This window comes from Argentina silus (genome assembly GCF_951799395.1).
Source record: "Argentina silus genome assembly, chromosome: 5".
NCBI classification, from domain to species: Eukaryota; Metazoa; Chordata; class Actinopteri; order Argentiniformes; family Argentinidae; genus Argentina; species Argentina silus.
Genome location: NC_139659.1, coordinates 7,678,161 through 7,701,299, shown reverse-complemented (window position 1 = coordinate 7,701,299; position 23,139 = coordinate 7,678,161). Strand labels below are relative to the sequence as shown.

General features: G+C 43.5%; 1 protein-coding gene across 3 annotated transcripts; it reads left to right on the top strand.

Annotated features, from left to right (window-relative positions):
• The first annotated feature begins 6,502 nt into the window (after window positions 1–6,502).
• On the top strand, window positions 6,503–22,806 carry homer1 (homer scaffold protein 1). Of its 3 annotated transcripts, XM_083669926.1 has the most exons (10): window positions 6,503–7,024; window positions 15,653–15,809; window positions 17,375–17,506; window positions 17,621–17,713; window positions 18,203–18,271; window positions 18,878–19,020; window positions 19,752–19,911; window positions 20,255–20,365; window positions 20,512–20,592; window positions 20,744–22,806. In XM_083669926.1, the coding sequence occupies exons 1-10, from the start codon at window positions 7,020–7,022 to the stop codon at window positions 20,930–20,932; spliced, it is 1,140 nt and encodes a 379-aa protein (XP_083526052.1). In that variant the 5' UTR covers window positions 6,503–7,019; the 3' UTR covers window positions 20,933–22,806. The 3 variants fall into 3 exon arrangements, with proteins under 3 accessions (XP_083526052.1, XP_083526053.1, XP_083526054.1); XM_083669927.1 differs by lacking the exon at window positions 18,203–18,271 and having other exon boundaries at window positions 6,507–7,024; XM_083669928.1 differs by lacking the exon at window positions 6,503–7,024 and having other exon boundaries at window positions 15,727–15,847.
• The last annotated feature ends 333 nt before the right edge of the window (window positions 22,807–23,139 follow it).

Below are 23,139 nucleotides of genomic sequence, written 5' to 3'. Positions count from 1 at the left end.
TCTGGTTCAGTCTCTCCTTTAGCTGCTTCATTCTTACCTCCTTCTCCTTTTAGAGGTTGAATCTCAGCGTTATGGCACTCGTTCTCCTCCGCCTGAGGTGGTTTAGTTTCTCCTTCAACTGTTTCAGTCTTAATGTCCTCTCCTTTCAACAGTTCTGTCTCTGAGGGCAAACCTTGGGATTGATCGGGTGAGGACAGGAAGTGAACAGGAGGAACCTTTTCTGTCTCCTCCCCATCCCCCTCTCCCTCATCTGCAGTCTCTGCAGGGGAAGCCTTCTCTTTCTCCTCCTTCCTCTGTTCCTTCCCTCCACCCCCCTCTCCCTCCTCTGTGGTTTCAACTGGAGTCAGAGGTGCTAAGTCAAGAGAAGTCTTAGGTGGGGTTGTCTTCTTTCTTGGTGGGGCAACTGGCTTTGGAGCTTCCTGATTGGTTATTGGCGGGATACATTCCTGAGGTTTCTCCAGGGCTATAAGCTGCTCGGTGGTGACACTTCTACCACCTGCCAACTCGTAGCTTGTGTCACACAGTGGTGGTGGTTCATTTAGATCTGTTAATTCATCCAGAGCTCTTGCCTCACTTTCTTCCTCCCTGGTTTTCTCTCGCTCATCTGCTTGAGGCTGAGGCACCTCCTGTGCTGTCTTATCACCATTTCTTTCTGCCTTGACTTTGTGCTTTTTCACAGGTGGTGTGTCATTCCCTTCTTCTTCCAGTGATGGCGGAAACAGTTCTGCAGCACATGGGGTGGAGTTGGCACTAGTCCTGAAAAAATCAGTGATTTCCTCCTCTGCCTCTGGCTTGACACCTTCTGTCTCTTCCGTCTCGGGACGTGAGAGGCCAGTGAGATCGTGTGAGTCCTGGGACCACATTTGATGTCCCTTGCGACGATTGTTGATTACCTGAGCCTCCACTTCCAACTCCAGCACTGGAGTCTCGTCTTTCAGGACAAACTTCTCCAGATACCCCCTGTCCTCTCTGTCAGAGTTCCTACTGTGGAAGGACTTTTCAGAGGTCATACTCTCTGCATCCTCATCCTTCATTCTGCTTCCTACAGCTTCCTCATACAGATCTGTGTACAGGAAAGCCATGGCCGTGGGCTCCTCCAGCAGAGAGGGGTCAATGATTTTGGGGGGTCCCGGGGAGAGGAAGATGGGCGTGAGAATGTCCTCCTGGTTGTCAAACAGAACTGAGCCACTCTTCTTCAGAGGAGACTTGGAGAGCACATTCTCATCCGTGTTGGACTCCTCTCCATCCAGAATGCTGGGCTTCATGGGCATGTCATCTATACCGCCATAGAACACGTCATCCAAAAGCTCGCTGGCGAGTTCCTCTCCACTGATGCCCTCTGAGCCTGCCAGGTCTTCAGCCACAGGTGCACTGTTGTCTTTGGGCTGCTCCTCCTGTTCATTCGCCTGGCTCTGCTCTTCTGCATCTGTCTCAGGCTCCTCCTCCTGTTCCACTGTGACTACAGCAGGGCTTCCTGGGGCGTGTGCATCCACCAAGGTGAACTTCTCAAAGTAGTCTGTGTCGCCTGTGGCTCCTCTCCTCTGGGGTTTGGGCACAGGAGCCCCAGGGTGGTCTGTAAAACCTGGCCTAATGGGTTGTGAGGCCTTTGTATGTGTTACAGTTTTATCTCCACCATCTCCTTGGTCTGAAATATTTACCTCCATGTTGGGCTCAAACACCATCTCACTGGGTTTAGTTATAGGTGATTCTTCTAGATAAGACAGGTTGTCCACCATTTCCGTGCTCTCTTCCTCGTCCACAGTAACCAGCTTGGGCTGAACAAAGATGTTGAGGATTTCTGAGCCTTCAGACACCAGGCGGAATAAGCGCTGATCTTTCTCCTCCAAGGGATCTTTTGCTTCTTCTCCCTCCCCCTCTCCCTCAGCTCTGACATTGGGCAGGGACACCTCCACCAATTCTGGCCTCCCAGTGACTTCTCCTGAATCTTCAGTGGTCGCCAGAGGATTTTGTCTCCCAGCTCTGCTCCTGCGTCCGCTACCTTTTGACCTCTTCCTTCTAAAGATCTGCTCCTCGTCCATGACAAAGATGATCCTACCTGCCGGTTCAGATCCCGGCGTTACAGAACCTTCCACAATGGGATAGCAGAATTCCGAGGGGGTATTGCCAGCTTCAGACGCCATGGGGGTAGAACAGCGACTGGAGGTGGTCTCCCACAGGATTCCACTGTCCTCACTCTGCACTGTTACCATGGAGAACGAGGGGTCCATCATCAGACACTGCAGCTTGGGCCGGACAGCCTCATTGTGGACAGCCTCCCGCAAACTGGAAAAGACACAACACAAACAATTAAATATTATTAGGGAAAAGAGTCACTTTAAGATTTTCTAATTTAAATAATGGATTTTAATTGATTCTGTTGTCATTTATATGTCATTTATTTACATTCTTATGTTCATGTACAAAGAGTAAAAAGCATCACTCTGTATTTCATGGCACAGAAAGGTCCTTATGTAGAAATTACATGGTTATTATTACATAATAATTACATGTATACATGTTATTAAATAGTAATTACCTAATATTAACCTATGAATTACGTATGTGTTTCTTTGAGAATGGGAATCAGAAACAAGTCAGTGCCTTTCATATAAAATACTGATGTGAAGTGAATAATAAACTAGATTGAATTGGTTGTTATTCCTAAACCAGAAGCCCTGATTTTAAAACCATTTTAAATACTGTTATTACAATCATTACCAATGCACACAGCAGCCAGGCCTATTCTCTGAAACTGTAATAATGTTACAACAATGTATGTATTAATATGCCCATGTTAATGTCTAATTCATTACACAATTGCGTATAATTTGTGTTTGTTAAGTAATACAAATAAAAAAAAAGAGATAAAAAAAAAAAAAGTTAAAAGAAAACACTGAACTCAACTAGATGAGTCAATAGGAGATGAGCACACAAAGAAATACTGATAGTTCTTCCAGGTGTAATCAAAAGTGAACATTAATCCAAATGCTTTTGATGTACTGTATACTTTCATTTTCAACTCTACCTTGTGCAAACATCATGGATCTTTACCTGTTGCGTAGATCCTCAATTTCATCATTCATTTCAGGGACTTCCTCAGAAATGGCCTCATCCTGTAGCATTGTCAGTTGAGTATCCACATCTATACTCACACATTCTGCTGGCAAACATGTAGCCATTGTTGCAAGTTCTTTTCATCTATGTTGTCTTGACTCCTCACCAGTACTCAGTACAGCAATGTTGATGTCGTTCTAAGGGAGACAACTTGCACTGCAATGTAATGCTCAGCGTAATCTTGAAATAGAAAGATAGGCATCCAGCGTTTCATCTGAGGCGTCTGCAACATGTCAGGTAGTTAATTTGCCATCCGTTCTCACTGACACTTTCATGTTGACACTTAAACCCATAAGTAGAACAAATTAGGCTTCTATTGCTCTAAAACCTATTTTTCATTCAGTTTATTCTGCTCCAGGTTGTGTAACTGATGTACAGTAGAAGCAACAGAAAATACACCCACTTCTCTTTATTTTTCTTGCCAAGGCTAAAAATAATTCATGTCACCACCCTATATCCAATGGCAGGACGCTGTCTGCTAGTCTGTCACAATGTGGTCAGATAAGGGTGAAAATGGACTCATGTGGAATATCATTTAGCAGTAACCTACAATGCTGAGGGGGAGTTTTGGTCAACTGGATTGCAAATCATCTCAAAGTGAGAGATGTCCAGCACCATGGACAGCAACACATATTGTAGGAATGGTTGAGGGACCTGGCTGATGAATTTAGTCATCATCATCTTTATCCCCATTCTCTTTATATATAATGCTGTGTAGAGAGGACACACTCGCTCAAGCAAATCAACTAATTCACTTCAAAATCAAGGTCTTCTGCCTCCTGCAAGACTCCTGGTCCTGGTTTGGTCAGCGTGTCAAAGTGTCACCTGCCTATGTCTGTCACCTTCGCAATGTGAAACAGATACTGGACAGGGAACGCGAGTGAACTTGAGGAGTGGTGGTTGCTGTTTTGCTGCTAAAGCACAACAGGGTTTCACACTCAGATGATCCTATAACCACTCCGGGTATAAAGTTGCCCATTGGCACAGATCTAGAATAAGGTTACACTCCCCAATACCTAACCTTAACCCTCCCCAAATCCTAAACTTAATCATCAGGGGCAAAATGAAAAACAGACCATATATCAGGGGCAACTTAATTTCCTTACCCAGTCATATTGGAGCCAGCAGTTCAGGGAACAAGAAACTTTCTTGGATGGTTGCACCAACTGGTTTAAGGGCTGTATTAAATGACAGTGTGGAACAAATTTGACAGCCCTCACGTGGTTCTGAAGGAGGCTAAAAACAGATACTGTAGCCCTGCAGTGTTCTCTGGAGATGTGGGGTTGGATCAGTTTTTACTCTTTTGAGGGTAAACATGGGGGTTGGGGGGGGGGGATTCTCATCATAAACCTACTGTACTGATCTGTCAACATGCTTTTGCACAGAGGCACACTAACTGACACCTTACACCACATGTGTGTTATCGTGTAACATACAAGCAAATAACTAATTAGAAACACAACAGCACAAAAACAAGACCCCAATTACCCATTTTAGTGGCGGGTGGCCATAGGTCCTTCTTGTGAAAGGGAATGGAAATGAGAGGGGGATAAGTGAGGGAGAGCAGGAGAGGGTGACTCCACATGCTGACACTAGTGATGTCCCTGCCATCCAAACCTTGGCTATGTGCTAATTATACACTTAATGGTGGAATATACTGCCATGTATTCAGGTCTTTCACATCACTGCAGTAAATCAGCTCAAGGGAGAGGGCTTAGAGGACAAGGGGCAGGATGTTTACCTCCTGAGGGCACTCCCAAAATCTGTGATTTATTTATGCAATAAACAGCCAGAATCTGATCTAAACAGTTTTATGACAGCTTTGACAATTAGCTTGATGACAGTTTTGACAATTAGCTTTGACAAATTAGCATTTGATCACCCTAAATGACCAGCATCAAACATAAAGTGAGCTTCTTAGAGTTGGAAAGTGGGTCTTAGAAGGGAGAATATTGTTCAATATGAAGACCTAGTGTCTTGACTGATGTTGCATATGGCCTTCCCTGGACTACTGTCTTCTTGTCTTCTGTGTTTGTACCCTGACAGAGCTGTCACTGTCTAATCTCCTGGGGCCACCACTGTACTTGTGCACCACTGTACTTGTCCACAAGATGGCCACCATCAGTTGCAAAATAGTGGAACATGGGCATTTGCTGTGGTAGTTTGAAGCATTGTTTCCGATATATTTTTGTAGTGTGCTTTGAAGCTTCTGTGGTCACGTCCCCTCAAATTTATGTATTTCTAGAGAGAGAAAAATCTAATAAAAAACATTGTTGTTATTGTTGGGAAAACTGCTAAGGTAATACGGTACACAGGTGGTTAGGGTTGTCATTCTGTGCTGTTTTTGATAGACCACATAATACTCATATAGCTATTATCAGCGCATGCTTGCCACAACATTATCATGCGTATCTGTAAATAGTTAATGCGTAATTCTGCCCACTTCTGATACCTTTTTTTTTTTGCAGAATACTTTGCAGATATCTGTGCAGTGTTCATGCATAATATGTTGTTCTTGAAAATGGAAAAAATATGAAAATACCAATTATACATTTAATTTGGACTTATTGATTAACTGTCATTCATGAATTGCTTAAAGGAAATGACGTTTTATTGCCCATTACGTCAAATGTCGATACGGTGACGTTGTTGCGGCGGGCGGCGTAGTGACGCAGCCCAGTTTAATGCTTTCAGTGAACAGAGGATGGGTACAGAGGTAATGAATGGGATGAGAGCTGATATGAGACACACAGACTGGTGAAGAGGGGAGTCGTTCGATGGAACGACGGGGCCGATATTTGACATTTGGATCCGAGTTTGATAAATAAAATCAACGAATTGGCTGTTTTCCTATAAATAGCTTAATTCAGCATAGCATTTCATATTCGCCCGGCCTATTTTACTAGGCATTGAAGATGATGCTTACTGCTTTGATCTTGCACTAAGCTGAGGACAGAGGTGATGGAGCCTTGAGAATGCACCAAGTCTTTCCGCGAAAACAGATTGGAGATGAAGGCCACTCGATACAAATTTTGATTACTTTTAGGTAGCAAAATTAGTTTGCTATTGCTGCCGTTTCCCTTATGTTAGTCACATGCGATAATGCTCTGATATTCTGTAGGATAGCTCTAGCAAGCTGGAGGAATTTTGATGGCACTTACGACGCCAGGGAACTGCAAGAAGCAACGAATAAATTCTGGAATTTGTAGTCGGCTCTTTCAAAGTGAGATGGTGGAATGAATGTTCGGCATTTTTCTTGCCCCAGGATAACTATATGCGGTACAGCTGGCCACATTCAAAGAGGTGTCATCTTTGGGAAGTAAATACCAGAAGGCAACGGAAAGGGGCACGAGCAGTAATACCCAGCTCGAGTCGAGTGGATATTGAAAGCTTATTTTGCTGACAAAAGGAGATTGTGTGCTGCCATTATCAATGCAAGCCGTTGTCATTCATAGCCTTTCTGAAAGTGTAAAAATAGCGCTAGTTCAAGGGGCTCGCGCTACATTGGAATTAGAATCGTCTCTTGTCAATCATGTATTTGCGTCTCGGTAGCTAGCTGTGCTACCCTCGCGCTTATAATAGCTTTAGCTCACCATTGAGCATGATTGAAGAATGCATTTCATTTAGCTAACGTCAATGCTGATGTTTTCGGTCATCATGCATGCACCGACACGTTTGTTTGGATGAACAGTGAACCAACACCCCATAGTCAAGAACAGATCCACAAGCCATGTCGGATTGAAGGGAACCTAACTCCCTGAATCAAGCCACAACCATCAACGCTGGTTAGATACTGTATAGAACAGCTTATTGGAGAGGAAAAACACAGGAGCGTGTTCACACCGCTCTCGGATCCCTCTGCCGCGACCACTGACTGAATCACTTCGATTAACCAACCAAGCAAAATGGGGTAAGTATCGCACAATATAGTTCCATTTGGCCTGTACTAATGCTCGGTGACAAGAAGAGTGTATGGTTGTTTCAGATTTCGAGGAAGGCTGGTTTGCTAAAGGGTATACCAGAGGCAGACGGGCAACTGCTACATAGTTTATATGAAGTTGGCTTCACGAGGTTATTGCCATGCAACTCCCCACCACTGGTGTAGGCTAAATGATCACATCACAGGTGTAAGGTGCGCAGAAGCATAGGTAGGCTATAGGGTTGGGTTCTGATTTTATTTAGAGATTTTTTTGATGTAGTGTAACATTACAATACTTTGCAATATACATCATAAAACAATAGGCTACAGGCCTGTCATCTTGTAATCATTTGGACAATTATGCTATGCTGCTGCACATTAATGCCAGAAAGGACAGTTCAAACTGAGGCTACCACCTACAAATATCTCCATGCAAGAAACATCTGTTATCTTATCTAACATGTAGCCCAAGGTGATGGTGCTGTTATTCAACTTTGACCAGTGACAAGTTTATCCATGTTGTTAGGATAGTATGCACATAGTCAGTGTTGTTATTAAAGCGTTAGTTCTCCTTAAATTTCAAAGTTTGTCAGATGTTTTCAGAATCTAAAGTAATCTACAGTCTAGTCAAGTTTAGGCCTATTCCATGTCATCTACTGTTTAGGCCTACTGTAGATCCTGCTTACATGTATGAGCAGACATCTGCAGACCATCACAAACAAATAATTGAGATTTAGGATTAAGGCCTGCAGATCTCTCCTAATTCGTAGGGGGTCTGAGTCGTTGCACACGGACCCAACTTTTTTGACCACTCTTTTGGTGGTTTATGAAAACATGTGGTAAACTTTTATTTTGGAGTTTCAGTAACCTTCAAACCACAAGTCTATAATCCGTAGTCAGAAATCGAGTCTTCAAAGTATGCCTTTTAAATTAGGCCTGTCAGGGAGTTGGCATTAGTGCAGGGGGTTCTGTTTTGCATAATGGATGAATGTAAACAAGCTGTCAGCCTGAAACTTGGCACCTCCTAAAAAGCTACAGTACTTTAGGTAGGCTGTGTGTCAAAAGACTTCTGATTTATTGTGGCCATAATCATTGGTGTGCAGTTGCATTTAAATGGCGAGATGTTGTGGCTTTATAAAAAAAAAAAGACTCAGATTTGTTTTGCATCTCCTCAGATGGGCTCAAAACAGATAATCTGTATTCCTGCCTCTGCATTTTTCAAACTATTACGGTGAAAGAAAATGTTGCACAGAATGATTCTTTTTCAAGTATAACTATTGTAATTAACTGAACAAACATTGTCTGCTCGGCCCATATTGCCCTACCGTTATTTCATTTTACCTTTATGTATCCAGGTTAGTCAGGTTGAGATACCACGTTAGATAGTTCGTCTTTCTTTTACAAGAGAGACCTGGTCAACCAGCCTTAGCTCAAACACTGACTAGCCTATTTTGGTCATATTTGCTGTGGCATGTCAGTTGCGCCACTCTTAAAAGAGCAGCGCCCCACCTTCAAATGTTGCTACACAACCTTTGTTTGAATAGAAATTATATTTAAATCAAATCATCTTGTTGTGAAGGGTGCTAGGATTAAACAGAGCTGTTACTGTCTGACTGACTGTACAAGTGAGCTTTGTTTTGGAAACACAATGTGTCTGTACCCAAAACACATGCATGACAACCAGACCTACAGGCCAATTGAACAGAACTAGGCAGATTATCCCTCGTAGCTGAAACGAAGCCATGGTTGTGACTAGGGCCAGACCGAATCTGCTGAGGTCAAATTCTCTTCAGCCCAGCACCAGACTTTAAATGAGGAAAAAAAAACATCAGTCTGTGAAATGTATTCAAATCAAATCACGTACTACTACGACTACAGAATATTGTCTCGTAACATGCATAGTAATAGTTTAATTGATTAAAACATGTAGACAACACTTTAACCGTATTGATTTGAAACTTCATCTCAGATTCTACCTGCCTACAGTGAGTGGTAGTAGGAGAATGGTGAGAGAGGGCTGGGTCATTCCATGTCAGATCAACGGACAAAAGAGCGTTTCGTAACCCATCATCTCAGATTGTTCTGAAGTGGTTTCTGTAGTTAGAAACAAATACCATAAATATTCATTCATTATTTTGTAGAATTATAGTTTAATCCCTGAGAAATAAGATAATTGATTGTACCCAAATTGGCCATATTTATTTTTGTGGGATTCACATAATATTCAATAGAATTCAAACCCCAAATCCGATTTGGACCAAAGTCGTACCTGATAATGATTCAGACATGGTCAAAAGTCACCCATGAAACCTCCAAACTCCTCCCTAGAAGATTTTATGGGCCAGTATGGAATATCAGTTCTCCATGTCTGACAAGTTAAATGAAGCTGCGGCTTGGAGTTTTGTTACTTCATACTATGGTAATGTATTTCTAGTTAATCTGGTAATCTGGGTGTTGCCCTGTCCAAATATATTAGTAATTGAAGTTGTGTAATGTCCCATTATACAGTGCAATAGTACAACATTCTTTACACTAGATGGCACTGTCCCTGCTATTAGGTGAAAATAGTGCAAGCTAAATTAATTGTTCTCAGTGTTAATTCACACACACACACACACACAGAGACAGAGAGACAGAGAGAGACAGAGAGAGAGAGAGAGAGAGACAGAGACAGAGACAGAGAGAGAGAGAGAGACAGAGACAGAGAGAGAGAGAGAGAGAGATCCCGACTAAAAAAAAGTCAACTCACACCACCCTGTGTGTGTGACCATAACCACACAGATCAGAGCCTAGCATATGTGTATTTTAAATCAGAGGCTGCGCCAAGCCCCACTGCCTCCCCTCTGTGAGTGGGTTAACCGTTTGGGACATGCAGGGATCTGATTGGTGGATATAGCATGTGGGAAGGAGAGAGGGAGTTGGAGGATGCTTGCAGCTCATGACCAGCCCTGAGTCACATGGTGGTTGCTATGACGACGTGGCAGCTAAGTTAGTAAAGCAGGGATTTTTTTTGTGTCTGTTAAGCACAGACTGCCACAGCCAGTGAGTTGGTCCAGTGGATGGCTGTTGGCTTCTCTGGGATTTTTAGACTCAAGTCATATACAGTGCATCCTGCCGAATGTATGCACTTAATGATGTATGCACTTACAGCAATGTGGTGTGTGAACTATATTAACAGATTGTTTCGCCTATAATCCTATGAATTAATTTTCAGTGCTGATATCACAGTTATACTGTATTATTGAAGTATTTCTTAAGATACATTTACACCATTCATTTATGTATTGCACCTTGACAGCCTTTTTTTTTTTTTTTTTTTTAAACAGCCAGAAGTCATTCTAAGTGTATTGGATCACTGACAGGTCAGGTGTGGTTGTATAGCAAAAGCAATTCAACTGCCCATGCTGTTGAGATGAAGAAGCTCCTTATTGGTAGAATTTAGTCTGGGAAGCAGTGGAATAAGGGGAATATCACTCAGGCCCCAGAAAAAGGCTGCATGGTCAGGATGCGTGTTTACCAACCATATACTGTGGACATAATTGGAGGCTGCACAAGGGTACTTTTCCCGTTTGGCCACAGACAGTACCTGGCTTTGTCTGCCTCTATGCAAACACAAATCTGTGTGTCTGTGTGTCTGTGTGTCTGTGTGTGTGTGTGTGTGTGTGTGTGTGTGTGTGTGTGTGTGTGTGTGTCTCTGCTGGTAAGTGGAGAACTGCTGATTTGATAACATCTGTGGTCAGATTCCTCTGGCATAGCACTCGTCATTGAGCCTTGCATCGAGCCACAAAACAGTCCATTGTGAAAGGGATTATAGGCTAACAATAACACACGCAGTCACAAGCCACACACACACACCTGGGCACTGACCGATAGATAACGGGGAACGTTTTCTTTAAGCAAATTTTGGCCCAGGAGGAAGTGAGGGGAGTGGCAACTCATGCCAGTTTTGTCTTTGTGATAAGACAGATACCCAAAGTATCCTGTGCCATGATTTGCCAAGAACATATTTTTTTTTTTTAAATTGGCAAAATTCCATTCTGGTTTTGTTTGTGTCTTTTTACATTTGTTGAGACGGTACAATAGGAATGACTGAGGGAGACAGAGCGGAAAGAGGGATCACAGACCTATGGAACCAACTCAGGTCATTTGTAGCGTTTTATATGCTCTGGTACCAGAAGAATAAAGCAGTGCCTCCACCTGCAATCCAGTAGAAATCGTCTGCAATCCTCAAGGTGTGTGTGTGTGTGTGTGTGTGTGTGTGTGTGTGTGTGTGTGTGTGTGTGTGTGTGTGTGTGTGTGTGTGTGTGTAATGCTCTGTGGTCCATATAGCCTACATTACAGTAGCTCAGGCTGAGTGAGTTGGTGTGAAGTGGTGTGCACCCTCACATTACCACCATCACTCTGATTAACAGTGTCTATCTTTTAACAGCTGCCAAGTCCCCACTCTGCTAACTTAATTAACACGTTAGGAGGGGGGGTGGGGGGAGGTTCCCATAGCAAAGAACAATCATACTGTCTCAGAGAAGACCCTGAACGCTGTGTGAAATCGGCTTGGAGCTGAGCAATTAAATCTCCTTTTCCCTTGACGCCAGGCAGATAGTCATCTAGGGACGTAATCTCCATGAAATATGCCTAGTGTAAAGGCGAACTGTCTGCCGCATTGTATGCTGTGGTTTTTATTGCTGAGGACAGAGGAATTAGAGGAGCCGAGCGCTTATCTCTCGGATGAGACTGCCACTGGCGGTGAGAAAGCTCTGGAGGTAGGGAGACCTAGAGCCTAACAAGCCCAAGGGGTGCTCACTCTGGCCAGGCAAGGGCTGCTCTAGAGACAACCTCTCCTCCGGTTCATTCAACCCAGTCGAACCAAGGTTGGCAGTTTGAGCTTCAATTACTTGGGCATAAGGATGGAATGACAGAGACGGTGAGATAGAAACCAGATTGTAATCTTGTCATTTTGCCGCTGTCCTCAAAGTCTCCTTGATGACCCTATTGCTGATGGAAAAAGGCTGGAGCATGGTCACACTGTAGCTTCTGCTAGCTCTCTAGAAGGCTTGGTGAAGAGTGCACTCTCACACTCATAATCTTGCAGTCTATTCAGGAGTGACTGTGTGTTAGGTTCATCTAGGATACATGGGGCCAGTCAAGAAGACTGGTATCTTAGGTAGTATAGAGTTGGGCCCCAGTCTGAGGTAGATGTGAAAGAGGGTATCCATTGCTGTATGGTTGAGTACAGCAGGAAAAGGAAGCAGTCCCACTTTGCATTTTTAGTTCGTCATTAATGGGTATCCAAGACTGTAACCAAAGCACCTGCTTTCACTTGGCATAATGTCTAAAGGGCAGACACCACACTGGAGCTTTACTGGAAGATTAGCGATCTAGCAAGCAAAACTCAGGCGTTGCTTTTTTTTTTTTTTTTTTAAGTAGATATTCCCAGCTTTTATTTGATGGTATTTGTGTTCATATTGGTTTCACCGTTCAGAAATTACAACACTTGTATGCATAGTCCCCCTGTGTCAGGGTATGCAAAAGTGGTGGGACACATTTATCCAAATTAAGCACTCGTGTTTGGTACTTTGTCGACAATCCTTGCAAATGTATGCAGTAACTGCCTGAAGTCTGCAACCACTTAACCCCACCAGACACTGGGTGTCTTCATTGGTGATTCTTTTGATTGCAACCATTTTATAGTGTAAAACAGTATTTTAAATTGTAAAAAGCATAGAGATGAGTCAGTAGTTTTATATATATTGATTTATAAACCAGATGCTATGGGATAGGAACGTCAAATGTGATATATGGTTTGTTCCATCATTTGTAATGAGTTTGTTTTTTGTATTATTTTTGGTCGCATTTCTGTATTGAAGAAACATTATGTGCATTCATCCAATTTGCTTTATTTTTGTAATATACTATACTTAATCATTATTGAATAAGTTCCTCAAGTTATTTTTTGTTTGTTTTCTAAGTTGTTCTGTTTTTCTGTGTGTGGGTGTGGGTGTGGATGGCCCTGGAAAGGGGGGACTAAGTCGATGCCCCCTGAACGGTGCTGGGGGGCTCCTCACAATGCTGCGTGCTATCAAGGACGATAAAATCAGATGGCTGAGGGGCAATTTGCTGCCATGATAAAATGTGATCCATAAAAAGCATCGTGGGGAGAAAGTAAGCACCCTCTGTCTTCTAGCAGACCCAATTATGGGAACAATGTGCTCTTTCATGTCCAGATTCTTCTTCTTTTTTTTTTTTTTTTTACATGTTCAGCAGTCACATATGACTGAAGCACTGTCATTCTTGGAGAAATTAAATCTCCTGATCCTCTCTCCCTCAATGCATTTCTCCCTCTGTCCCTCTCTTTCTCTCTCACTCCCTCTCTCCAGCTCTGTCAGTTGGAATGGTAGACTCACTAGGCTAGTTATATCAGCTCAATATCTGCAGCTAGCTTTGCATGGTTTAGACCAGTCACAGCCTGGGATACAGCTTGTTTGGAGGACGTCCAGTTCTCTGTTTTCTGTGTGTCTGAACAGGTGCTCCCAGGTCACCTTTGGCCTTGTTACATCACTGCAGTACTTCTCTCATGGCAGTCTGCCCCCTGCTGGCCTGTTAACCAGTTTATACAATTTGTTCTCAGTGACTTACCTGGCTGAATAAAACTATAATAAAATACAAAAATGACACTCACTCACTCACTCACTCACACCTTCTCAAAACTTGATCAACTATTTATGATATTGATCATCATCAGCAGGTCTTCTTCCTCATTACTGTAATAGGCCCTCCAGCTCGATATAGGATAGATTCCCGTAGTGATACAGCTGTACAGTAGGTCATTGTCAAATGAAGCCAACAAGACATATAGCCTAGCTCTAACTGACAGCCACCGTGGCAATTCAGATTCCACTTTCCACCATCGACCTGGCCTGGGAGATCTGTTTCTCTGTCCTTTCACTGTAGACAAGCTTAGCTCCTCTTAACTGTTAGGATCAGCTCCGCTTTCATCCTCAAACTGGACGTTTGATAGTTTATCTCCTGGTTTTATATAATGAGAGATGTGCTAAGAAGTGACTGCTGTCTGTGCCTGTGTGGGCTCTGCAGCATTGTTCAGTTCTGTGGCTTTAAAATTAGAGTGAAATTAGCATATCTGCCCTCGCTTTTGGTGCTTTTAAAAAATGCAGAATTCCTGCCTTATCTCATCACTACCGCCCACACACGAGGCAGGAAGGTTCAAGTTAGACCCACTTCTTTCCAGCTCTCTCTCTCTCTTTCTCTCTTTCTCTCAGTTGCTTTCTGCTCTCTCTCTCTCTCTCTTTCTTTCACCTCTTCTCTCCAGTCGTCTCTCCATCGTTTCCTCTTTGTAGCCCACTTTCCATCTGTTTCTCTCTCTCTTATCCCATTTTCTCTCTTCGATCCTCTAGCGCCACCGCTCTCACCATCGCTCTTTGTCGCCTCCTCAAATACCCTAAGTAGCCTAGCATTACGAGTAGGAACAATTTAATCTAACTGTTGCAATGGATTGGATGCTACCTGCTACTTATACACTGTGTGAGAACATATCAGCCTTCCATATGTTTAAATGGCCTTGTGCTGATGATGAATCATTTTTAATGACCCTCCCTCCTATTGTCTATGGGAAAGGCACATTAACCATAATGAATGGAGTAGTGGAACATCGTTTATCCTTGTTGGTACTGTTTTATTACCTTTAATGTACCTAGTGAGTCAATTTGATTAACTTTAACATGCATCCATTCATTAATAGTAAGTGATTTCTGACTGTGTCTGTCTAGTGTTTGTCTTTCTCCTGCTCATATTAAACCTCTTTGCTAACAGCTCCATCTGACTTGAGAGATTGCTCACACTTATTAGATACAGTGAGGAACTGAATTAAGTGTGTGTGTGTGTGTGTGTGTGTGTGTGTGTGTGTGTGTGTGTGTGTGTGTGTGTGTGTGTGTGTGTGTGTGTGTGTGTGTGTGTGTGTGTGCGCCTATCTGTCTAAAAAAAGAACAGCTTCAGCTCTAAGGGTGCTAGGTAGGCTATAGGCTGTTTGTGTGTGCATGCGTGTGTGCGTGCACGCGCATGGACATTGCAGTATGCTGCAGGGGAGAGTGAATTATGGATGTGTGGAGATCTAGTCTCACCTACCTCACAGTCACCCCATTTGTCCAGCACTTCTTGTTCCGATGCATTGGTTCAGTTGGCTAGAGCACGGTTCTTGTAACACTAGGGTTTCATACCTAAATTGGCCATCTAAATTGAATGTATATAGGCATGTCAAATGTTAGCCACTGGGTAAAGGTTTATGCATTATATCAACTGTCAATGTGGTCTCTTTATGTTGCTAGTGTCGCGCTGCTCACCTCACATAACCCTTTAGGGGCGTCGTTAGATACTTCTAGTTGCATAACACGTGACAGAGAGAGAGTCTATTTCACACTTGAGATGTGTGTTGCTTATTTTGGCTTAAAGGCCTATTCTGTTTTCTGCAGGGTTTGAATAACACATTGACTCTATTTCTAACAGTTATTGGGTTGCACACTAACCTAGGGACCTACTCCAATGCCCACGTTTCCCCCCTCTGCCTGAGCACTTCTGTAATCTACAATATTATCTATCTCCCCCCTGCAGAGAGCAGCCGATCTTCAGCACGCGGGCCCATGTCTTCCAGATCGACCCCAACACCAAGAAGAACTGGGTTCCCACCAGTAAACATGCCGTCACAGTCTCCTACTTCTATGACAGCACCCGCAACGTCTACCGCATCATCAGCCTGGACGGCTCCAAGGTCTCCGCTACCCTGACCGTGGCTTGTCAGGCCATACAGTTTAGTGTTTCATATGCAGATATCACTAGTCACTCGCTTGGTGTCAGATAGTATCTGTCAGTGTGTTTGCATTTTGACGGACACTTTGTTACACTTCTAGTACCCTCAACCATACAGCCTATGGGAGAGCACAGCAAGCTGGTCCCCTCAGGCCCTGGCCTGTCAGAGCTATAGATCAATTGGAATCTCTTGTTCTATGCAGATTACATACAGGCAGAAATGCTTGCGTACTCTCTCTTACCCTCACACACACACGCACACACACACACACACACACCTCACATAGTCTGTCGTTCCCTTACACACAGACACAAACGGAACCAAAGGCTGAGCGCAAGAAAGTGTCCAAGCTCACTCACACACTACTTTTTGTGTGTTTTTCCATGGGCAGCAGAATCCCTGGGAAGTGGCGTGGGGGCGGCATGGTCTGTCATAACGTGGTTATTATTTTAGTCTTCAGAGGGGTGCATGGGTGGAGTTATTATAGGGTGGTTATGTAATGTCCTCCGCTGCTCCATCCACTGCTGCCTGTGTGACCCCCATGTGTGGTGGAGCTAGCGAGTGGGTGAACTGAACTGTGTACTGCGCTGTTCTGGAAATAGCAGGGAGAGGGTGGGCTGGGACTCTGGCGCTTCTGGAAACACTCATCACTCAGCGTTGAAACAGCAGTAAGTCCCGAAACAGAGAGAGACAGACAGACAGACAGACACTTTTCTATTTCTCCCTACTCACTCTACTCCCTCTCTTCCTTTCTCTATCCGTATCTCTCTGCAAGATGTGGAAATATCCCTACACACACACACACACACACACACACACACACACACAGTCATTGCAATGCAAGTTCTGGCACCAGACTGCAGTCTCAGAGGCAGCAACACAAGAGTGTCTTGTCCTGCTTCTCCAGTCCTAGCCCCCCCCACCCACCACTACCCCCCCCCCCCCACACACACACACACACACTCCATCACCCCCACTCTCCCACTCTGATCGATGCCAGTATAGTCAATCGACCACGCTGGGGCCCTCTCTTCATTGACTGCTTCCTGTTTACCGATCAATGGGGATGTAACCCCCCCTGCCCACACACACACACACACACAGAATTAGTCACACACACCCACATACCGCACAACACCCACACACACCCCTGCCTGACCCCAACACAGAGACAACAAGCACTCATCAAGTCACTGTTGCTCTAGGCAACCGTCCTCACTACCACAAGCATACTTGGTTTCGAGGCAAAAGCAGTTATACAAAATATGGTCAGAGGGACCTGAAGAATTCTATTTATAATTTGAATGTTTGTCTCTCCCTTTGAAGATTCACATTCACTTTTACTGACTATGACATTTAGATCATGATTCGCTGGGATTGTTATTGCAACTGATGCATTTGGAACCATCAAGTTCAGATACAGAACATGTTGTTAAAGTCAGAAGTACATGAACCTCATGCCAAGTTGGTATGACGTGACATGCACAGCTTATATGACTCATTCCCATGCATGTCTGAATCCATAGGCCATCATTAACAGCACCATCACCCCCAACATGACCTTCACGAAGACGTCTCAGAAGTTTGGCCAATGGGCCGACAGCCGAGCCAACACCGTCTACGGCCTGGGCTTCGGCTCCGAGGGTCACCTGGCCAAGGTCAGTCACCTGCTCAACGTCAGACCAGAGTACGACATCTGACTGTGTGTGTATGGAGTATGTATGATGTTTCCCCTCATGGTGGCTCATACCTCTCATTTGGCTCTGTCTCAGTTTGCAGAGAAGTTTGCTGAGTTTAAAGAGGCGGCGCGGTTAGCCAAGGAGAAGTCCCAGGAGAAGATGGAACTCACCAGCACTCCCTCCCAGGTAATCACAACCCCCCTCAGATGAAAGGGATACTGCTAGTTGACCTTTACATTTATTTCATTTGAAATAGTCTGTGTCAGCAAATACTGCAATCCACACTTTTAGTTTACCACTGTCACCAACGACTAACATTAGCATTATGTTTTTAACCAAATTACAAGAGGAGCGAATGGACAGGCGTTAGCATGCTCTCATTGGCATGCACAAACCACGTCAAAGTACTGTAACTTAAAATCAAGTAATGTAGTCAGTACCTTGAATTGATGTTTAGTTTCAAAATCCTCATCAAGGAGACGTGATTGAGGGCATCGTCCTGACTCTGACTCTCAGTGGTCACTACAAATCCCATGGTACTTATGACAAGTGTTAAACCTGACGCCTGGTTTGATTCCCAACATATCCCACAAGCGACTCTAGCGTCGGCCTGATCACCGCCAGCTTTAAACTGGCTTATTTTACACCTCTGCTCTCCCAACAACTCTTCTCCAGGTGGTTGCTGTAAAAAAGAATGTGTTGTCAGTCAACGTACCTGGTAAAAAGGTACCTGGTAAAAAGAAGGTAAAAGGAAATAAAGATCATTGCCATTACCCCTAATCGAATTGCCTTCCTGCCCCCTATCCCAGTCGAGAGTTGTGTCCCCCTACTACCACCCAGCCCCACTTAATTAACACACTCCACCTCTTTCAGGGGTCTCCCCAGAATTGTTTCACCTAGTGGTACATCTTGTTTTCGGACACTGGGAACAATCACTTTTTCTACTCCGTTTCACTTTCAGTTTTATAGACAAGACTACATGGTTTACTCATCGGAAAAACAAACTCAAGATGTAAGATGCCACTGTTCCAGTCCTTGGGGAGAACCCTGCCCCCAGTCTTGATTTAACAACCCCTCTCTGCCATCCTAATATCAGATTAACAGCCGGATTAACCCCATCTCAGCCTCATGTTAACACACCCAACCCCCCACCCCAAAGTGTTGGTTTATTTTCAAGTCAGTTGAAAATAAAACATCACTCTATGGGGAGCATAAATCAGTGTGCAGGTATCCTTTCCTGCATTAGATTGTGGATTGTGTTTTTTACCCAGAATGTTAGAAATAATAGATGGTTACACACACACACACCACTCTGACATGTTCATAACATGACTGTTTATGTCACACCAGGAGTCTGCCACGGGGGATCTTCAGTCACCTTTGACCCCGGAGAGTATCAATGGTACGGACGATGAGAGGGGCACACCAGAAACGCCCCAGATCCCCGAGCCCCGGGCTGAGCCATCTCAAAACGCACTGCCCTTCTCACACAGGTAAACCCAGCAAGGCCTTGAAGCCAGGGACTGGTGTAGTGGGCTAAGCCCAGGGAGAGTGCACCTCACTGGGCAAGGCCAGTGGAAGGTGCAGGGTAAAGAAGGGTATGTGCCTACAGTAGTTAAACCTAATGAGATTACAGCTCTGGGTGAAGTCCAGGTCCCGTTTTAATATGGTACAGTACCAATAATATTTATACTTTATTTTGATAGTCATTTTGTGAAGGTTTTTTTTTTAGCACCACTGTCTTCTAATTCACCCTCTGTCAAAGAACCTCATCTGTCTCTATTAAAATGTCAACATGTCCCATGTTGAGCTCCGTAATGGAGGGATTTACCCATCCACAGGGGCCTCTCTTTAGAGTGCTGATTTAAAATGAAATTGGCACAGCGCAGCACAGTCCATACCGGATACCGTCGATTCATTCATTAATTATTAATGTGGTCCCCAAGCCCCTGGACAGAAGTGTAAAGCATTGCATTAAAACACTATGTGTGGCTCATATTAATTATGGATAACTAAACGAAGTACATTTCATTCCCATGTGCACTGTACACCATTTCCTCTCATGTTAACTTTGGCCTTTGTGGTTAGTATCGTGCTGATGATTATAAAACATGAACTCAAACACATGTCATGTACTATTTGGTAACTTGATTGAATGACTTGTTGAATGTGGTTAGTGTCTATGGTGAGCTGTTGTGCCTGTCCATCACTGTTGCCCATCCAGCTCAACCAGCATTAACAAGCACTGGGAGGCAGAGCTGGCAGCCCTGAAGGGGAACAACGCCAAGTTGACGGCCGCTCTGCTGGAGTCCACCGCCAACGTCAAACAGTGGAAACAACAACTGGCTGCCTACCAGGAGGAGGCCGAGAGACTGCACAAACGGGTAAGAGACACTATACTATTACCACACACATGGGTCAAAGACACTATACTATTACCACACACATGGGTCAAAGACACTATACTATTACCACTCACATGGGTCAAAGACACTATACTATAACCACACATATGGGTAAGAGACACTATACTATTACCACACACATGGGTAAGAGACACTATACTATAACCACACACATGGGTCAGAATGGTCATAGGAAAAACATACTAACCCCAAATGGTAATAGAAACCACATAAACATGTCAAAAAGACTACATAAAGTGGTAAGAGGAAAAAAACATGGAGTCAGAGTGAACGGGCAAGAGGGTGTGTGTTTTGTCCTCAGGTCACAGAGCTGGAGTGTGTGAGCGGTCAGACCACAGTGATCAAATCTCAGAAGACTGAGCTCAACCAAACGATAGAGGAGCTGGAGAATGCATTAAAGGCCAAGGAGGAGGTACTGTAAAGTGTGTGTGTGTGTGTGTGTGTGTGTGTGTGTGTGTGTGTTGGGGGGGAGGTGACTGCACGTTTGTTTCTTAGCATTCTATGTAAAATCCTAGTTTGTATATTTTCACCCATTGCTCTACCTGTGGCATTGTGCAGGAATTGGAACGGCTGAAGGAGGAGGTGGAGAGTGCTAATGAGTTCCAGTCTCAGAAGGATTCACTAACACACAAACTACAGGTGAGCACAGAACTGCAATGTGCTTCACATACCCGTTTTCAATGTTGCTGGGGTTTAAAATGTTTTAGCGTCATGTGAGACCCTTTCTTGAGTTAATAGGCTATCTTTCTTTCTTTCTTTCTTTCTTTCTTTTTTCTTCTCTCTCTCTCAGGAGACAGAGTCTAAGAACCAGACACTAGAGGCTCAGATGAGTGATCTGGAGCGGAGGCTGGAGGGCAGTCAGCTGGAGAGGGAAGACTTCCGCAAGAGCCTGCGCTCCCTCCTGGAGCTCCTGGACGGCAAAATCTTTGAGCTGACCGAGCTCCGCGACAGCCTGTCGAAGCTCATCGAGGGCAGCTAGAGGAAAACCACCGCCCCCTGGTGGAGGGCCGCCACAACTACACCATCATCTCAATATGACATTGCACTCTCAGTGCTCGTGGGCACTCCACAGAAATATTGACATTGTCATGCGTACACACTCACCTGCATTCAGCATGTGGACACTTGACTGAAAACACTCACATTGTCATGAATGAATACACTCACTTGCATTTTCTCATTTTGACAATTACACACGTGTATACATGCATATGCTGGTACACCTGTATACACACATTTATACATTTTTATGAATCCATTCACTCTCAGTCACATCCATGCACGTTTACACAAGCTTCCTGAAGAGGCTACGCTGCGGCCCTGCCTTCCCTCATCTCTTCTCCCCATACCCTGTGGGATGGTTCCTCACTGACTACAGATAAACTTGTCAATTATCTGTTTTGGTCTCCTTTTTTCCAAGTCCAGCTAGCATTCCATTTTGGAGGACATTGGATATAGTGTTTTTGCTTTGGTTCTCCTGTCATAAAAACTTTACAGCAAAACAAAGCCCTTATTTTGAGCATTTCTTTGGTGCCCAGTTCAGTCACCCAGAGTTGGTGATTGATGTTTTTTTTGTTTGTTTATTCTTGTAGTCCTCCACACATTCAGGTTTGTTTTTTAACTGCTATCATCTGTATTATTATTGCTCTCGTTGATATGGATATCATTGTCAGCCAAATGAACAGTCGAATCAGATAACGTGGAGACGGACTCAGTCGGACTCGCTGGTTCTTCAAGCTTTCACTGACTCTAAGGCCACTCTGCTTTGTCCCTTTGAACTTTAGTCTGAACGATGACACAAGGTTGAAGATGTCAGCCAATGCTCCCAATGTTCCTCTATCACATCGTTCCCATAGTCACCCTGTGTGTGGCTCATGAGGACATCCTTATTTACTAAATGAGCAATACAAAGAGGGAGCATAAGAAGTAAAACACTTTTCAGTCTCACTTTCAGGTATTTTACTCTACTCTTCTTCTCGGACATGTACGAGAAAAGGTGAAACCATAAACCAAGACAAGAAGCTGGGATTTTGGTCAGCAGTGACTACGAAAGTCTTTCCTTTCGATAAACACTTTTTCTAAAGATACTAATATAACAAATTTATAGTGCACTTGTGAAAATGGAATTGTATGTTTGGGTGAATCCATAAAGAAGATTTTTTCCCTCCCTTCCTTGTTTTGTTGCGACTTGAAGTGCAATGATTGATTCCTTTGTATTCTGTTAATTTATTATTCAAGATTATACCATGGTTGATTATAATGAAAGTTGTATGAAACAAAAATGTTTTCTTTTATTTACACCTCAAATGATTTTCACTTAATATTGTTTTTTAATGTCAGGTATGTGGGGTATCAAGGTTGTTTTTTAATGTCAGGTATGTGGGTATCAAGGTTGTTTTTTTAGGTGTGAATATTTGCAATATTTTTGAACTATTAAAAAAAGGAAATGGAATTAGACACTTGTATAGCAGGTGAGATTTGCAGAGAGACTTTATTCCTTTTGCCAAATGTATGTTTTCCTGTACAGATATGACTTTTGCTGACGTTGCCTTTGGTACAAAGATGCATCAATGGTAGCTAACTACGGTACATTTTGTGGGGTTTACTATTGCCAAAAAATCTGTGATAATGTACAAAAAAATTATATGTATAACTGAAGAACACTATTTAAGGGCTTGTTGTTGGTTCTGGTATATTTTGGAGACTTGAATGGAGTTATGGGTTGGCTTTATCATAACATTTAAATTATGAACCGTAATATTAGTTTGAAAGGGAATAACGTTTGAGTAATAATTTTAAATGTTGATTATACCACATGCTTAAAACACAATTGTAATTTTGAGTTTATAGTAAAATAAAATGAGAAAAAAAAATGTAGATGATGGGGTTTCATCTTTTCCCGTTTGCTCAACATTCTATTTATGAAGCTTCTCTAGCCTGTACCCTCCCGTTCCTCAGACACCATTCTATTCCAGACTTGGTCTTGCATAACACTTCCACTTACTTCCAAAAAAAGGGGTTGGCAGTATTTTCAACCAACTATTTGTTGCTGACCTCAAATATTAATGTGTTAGACCCAACAAAAGGCTTGGTTGGTTTGCCAAAGGGCAAGTGAAGTAATGGCTTCATACAACAGTGGTACAGCAATGTGAAGTCAAAGAACAGGACAGGAATACATTTTGGTAC

Bases quoted from the DNA above. Each gene is read 5' to 3' on its own strand.
- homer1 (XM_083669926.1), top strand. The intron at 15,810-17,374 runs GTCTCCGCTACC...CTGAATCCATAG, and splicing joins TCAGCCTGGACGGCTCCAAG to GCCATCATTAACAGCACCAT. The intron at 17,714-18,202 runs GTAATCACAACC...ACTCTTCTCCAG, and splicing joins TCACCAGCACTCCCTCCCAG to GTGGTTGCTGTAAAAAAGAA.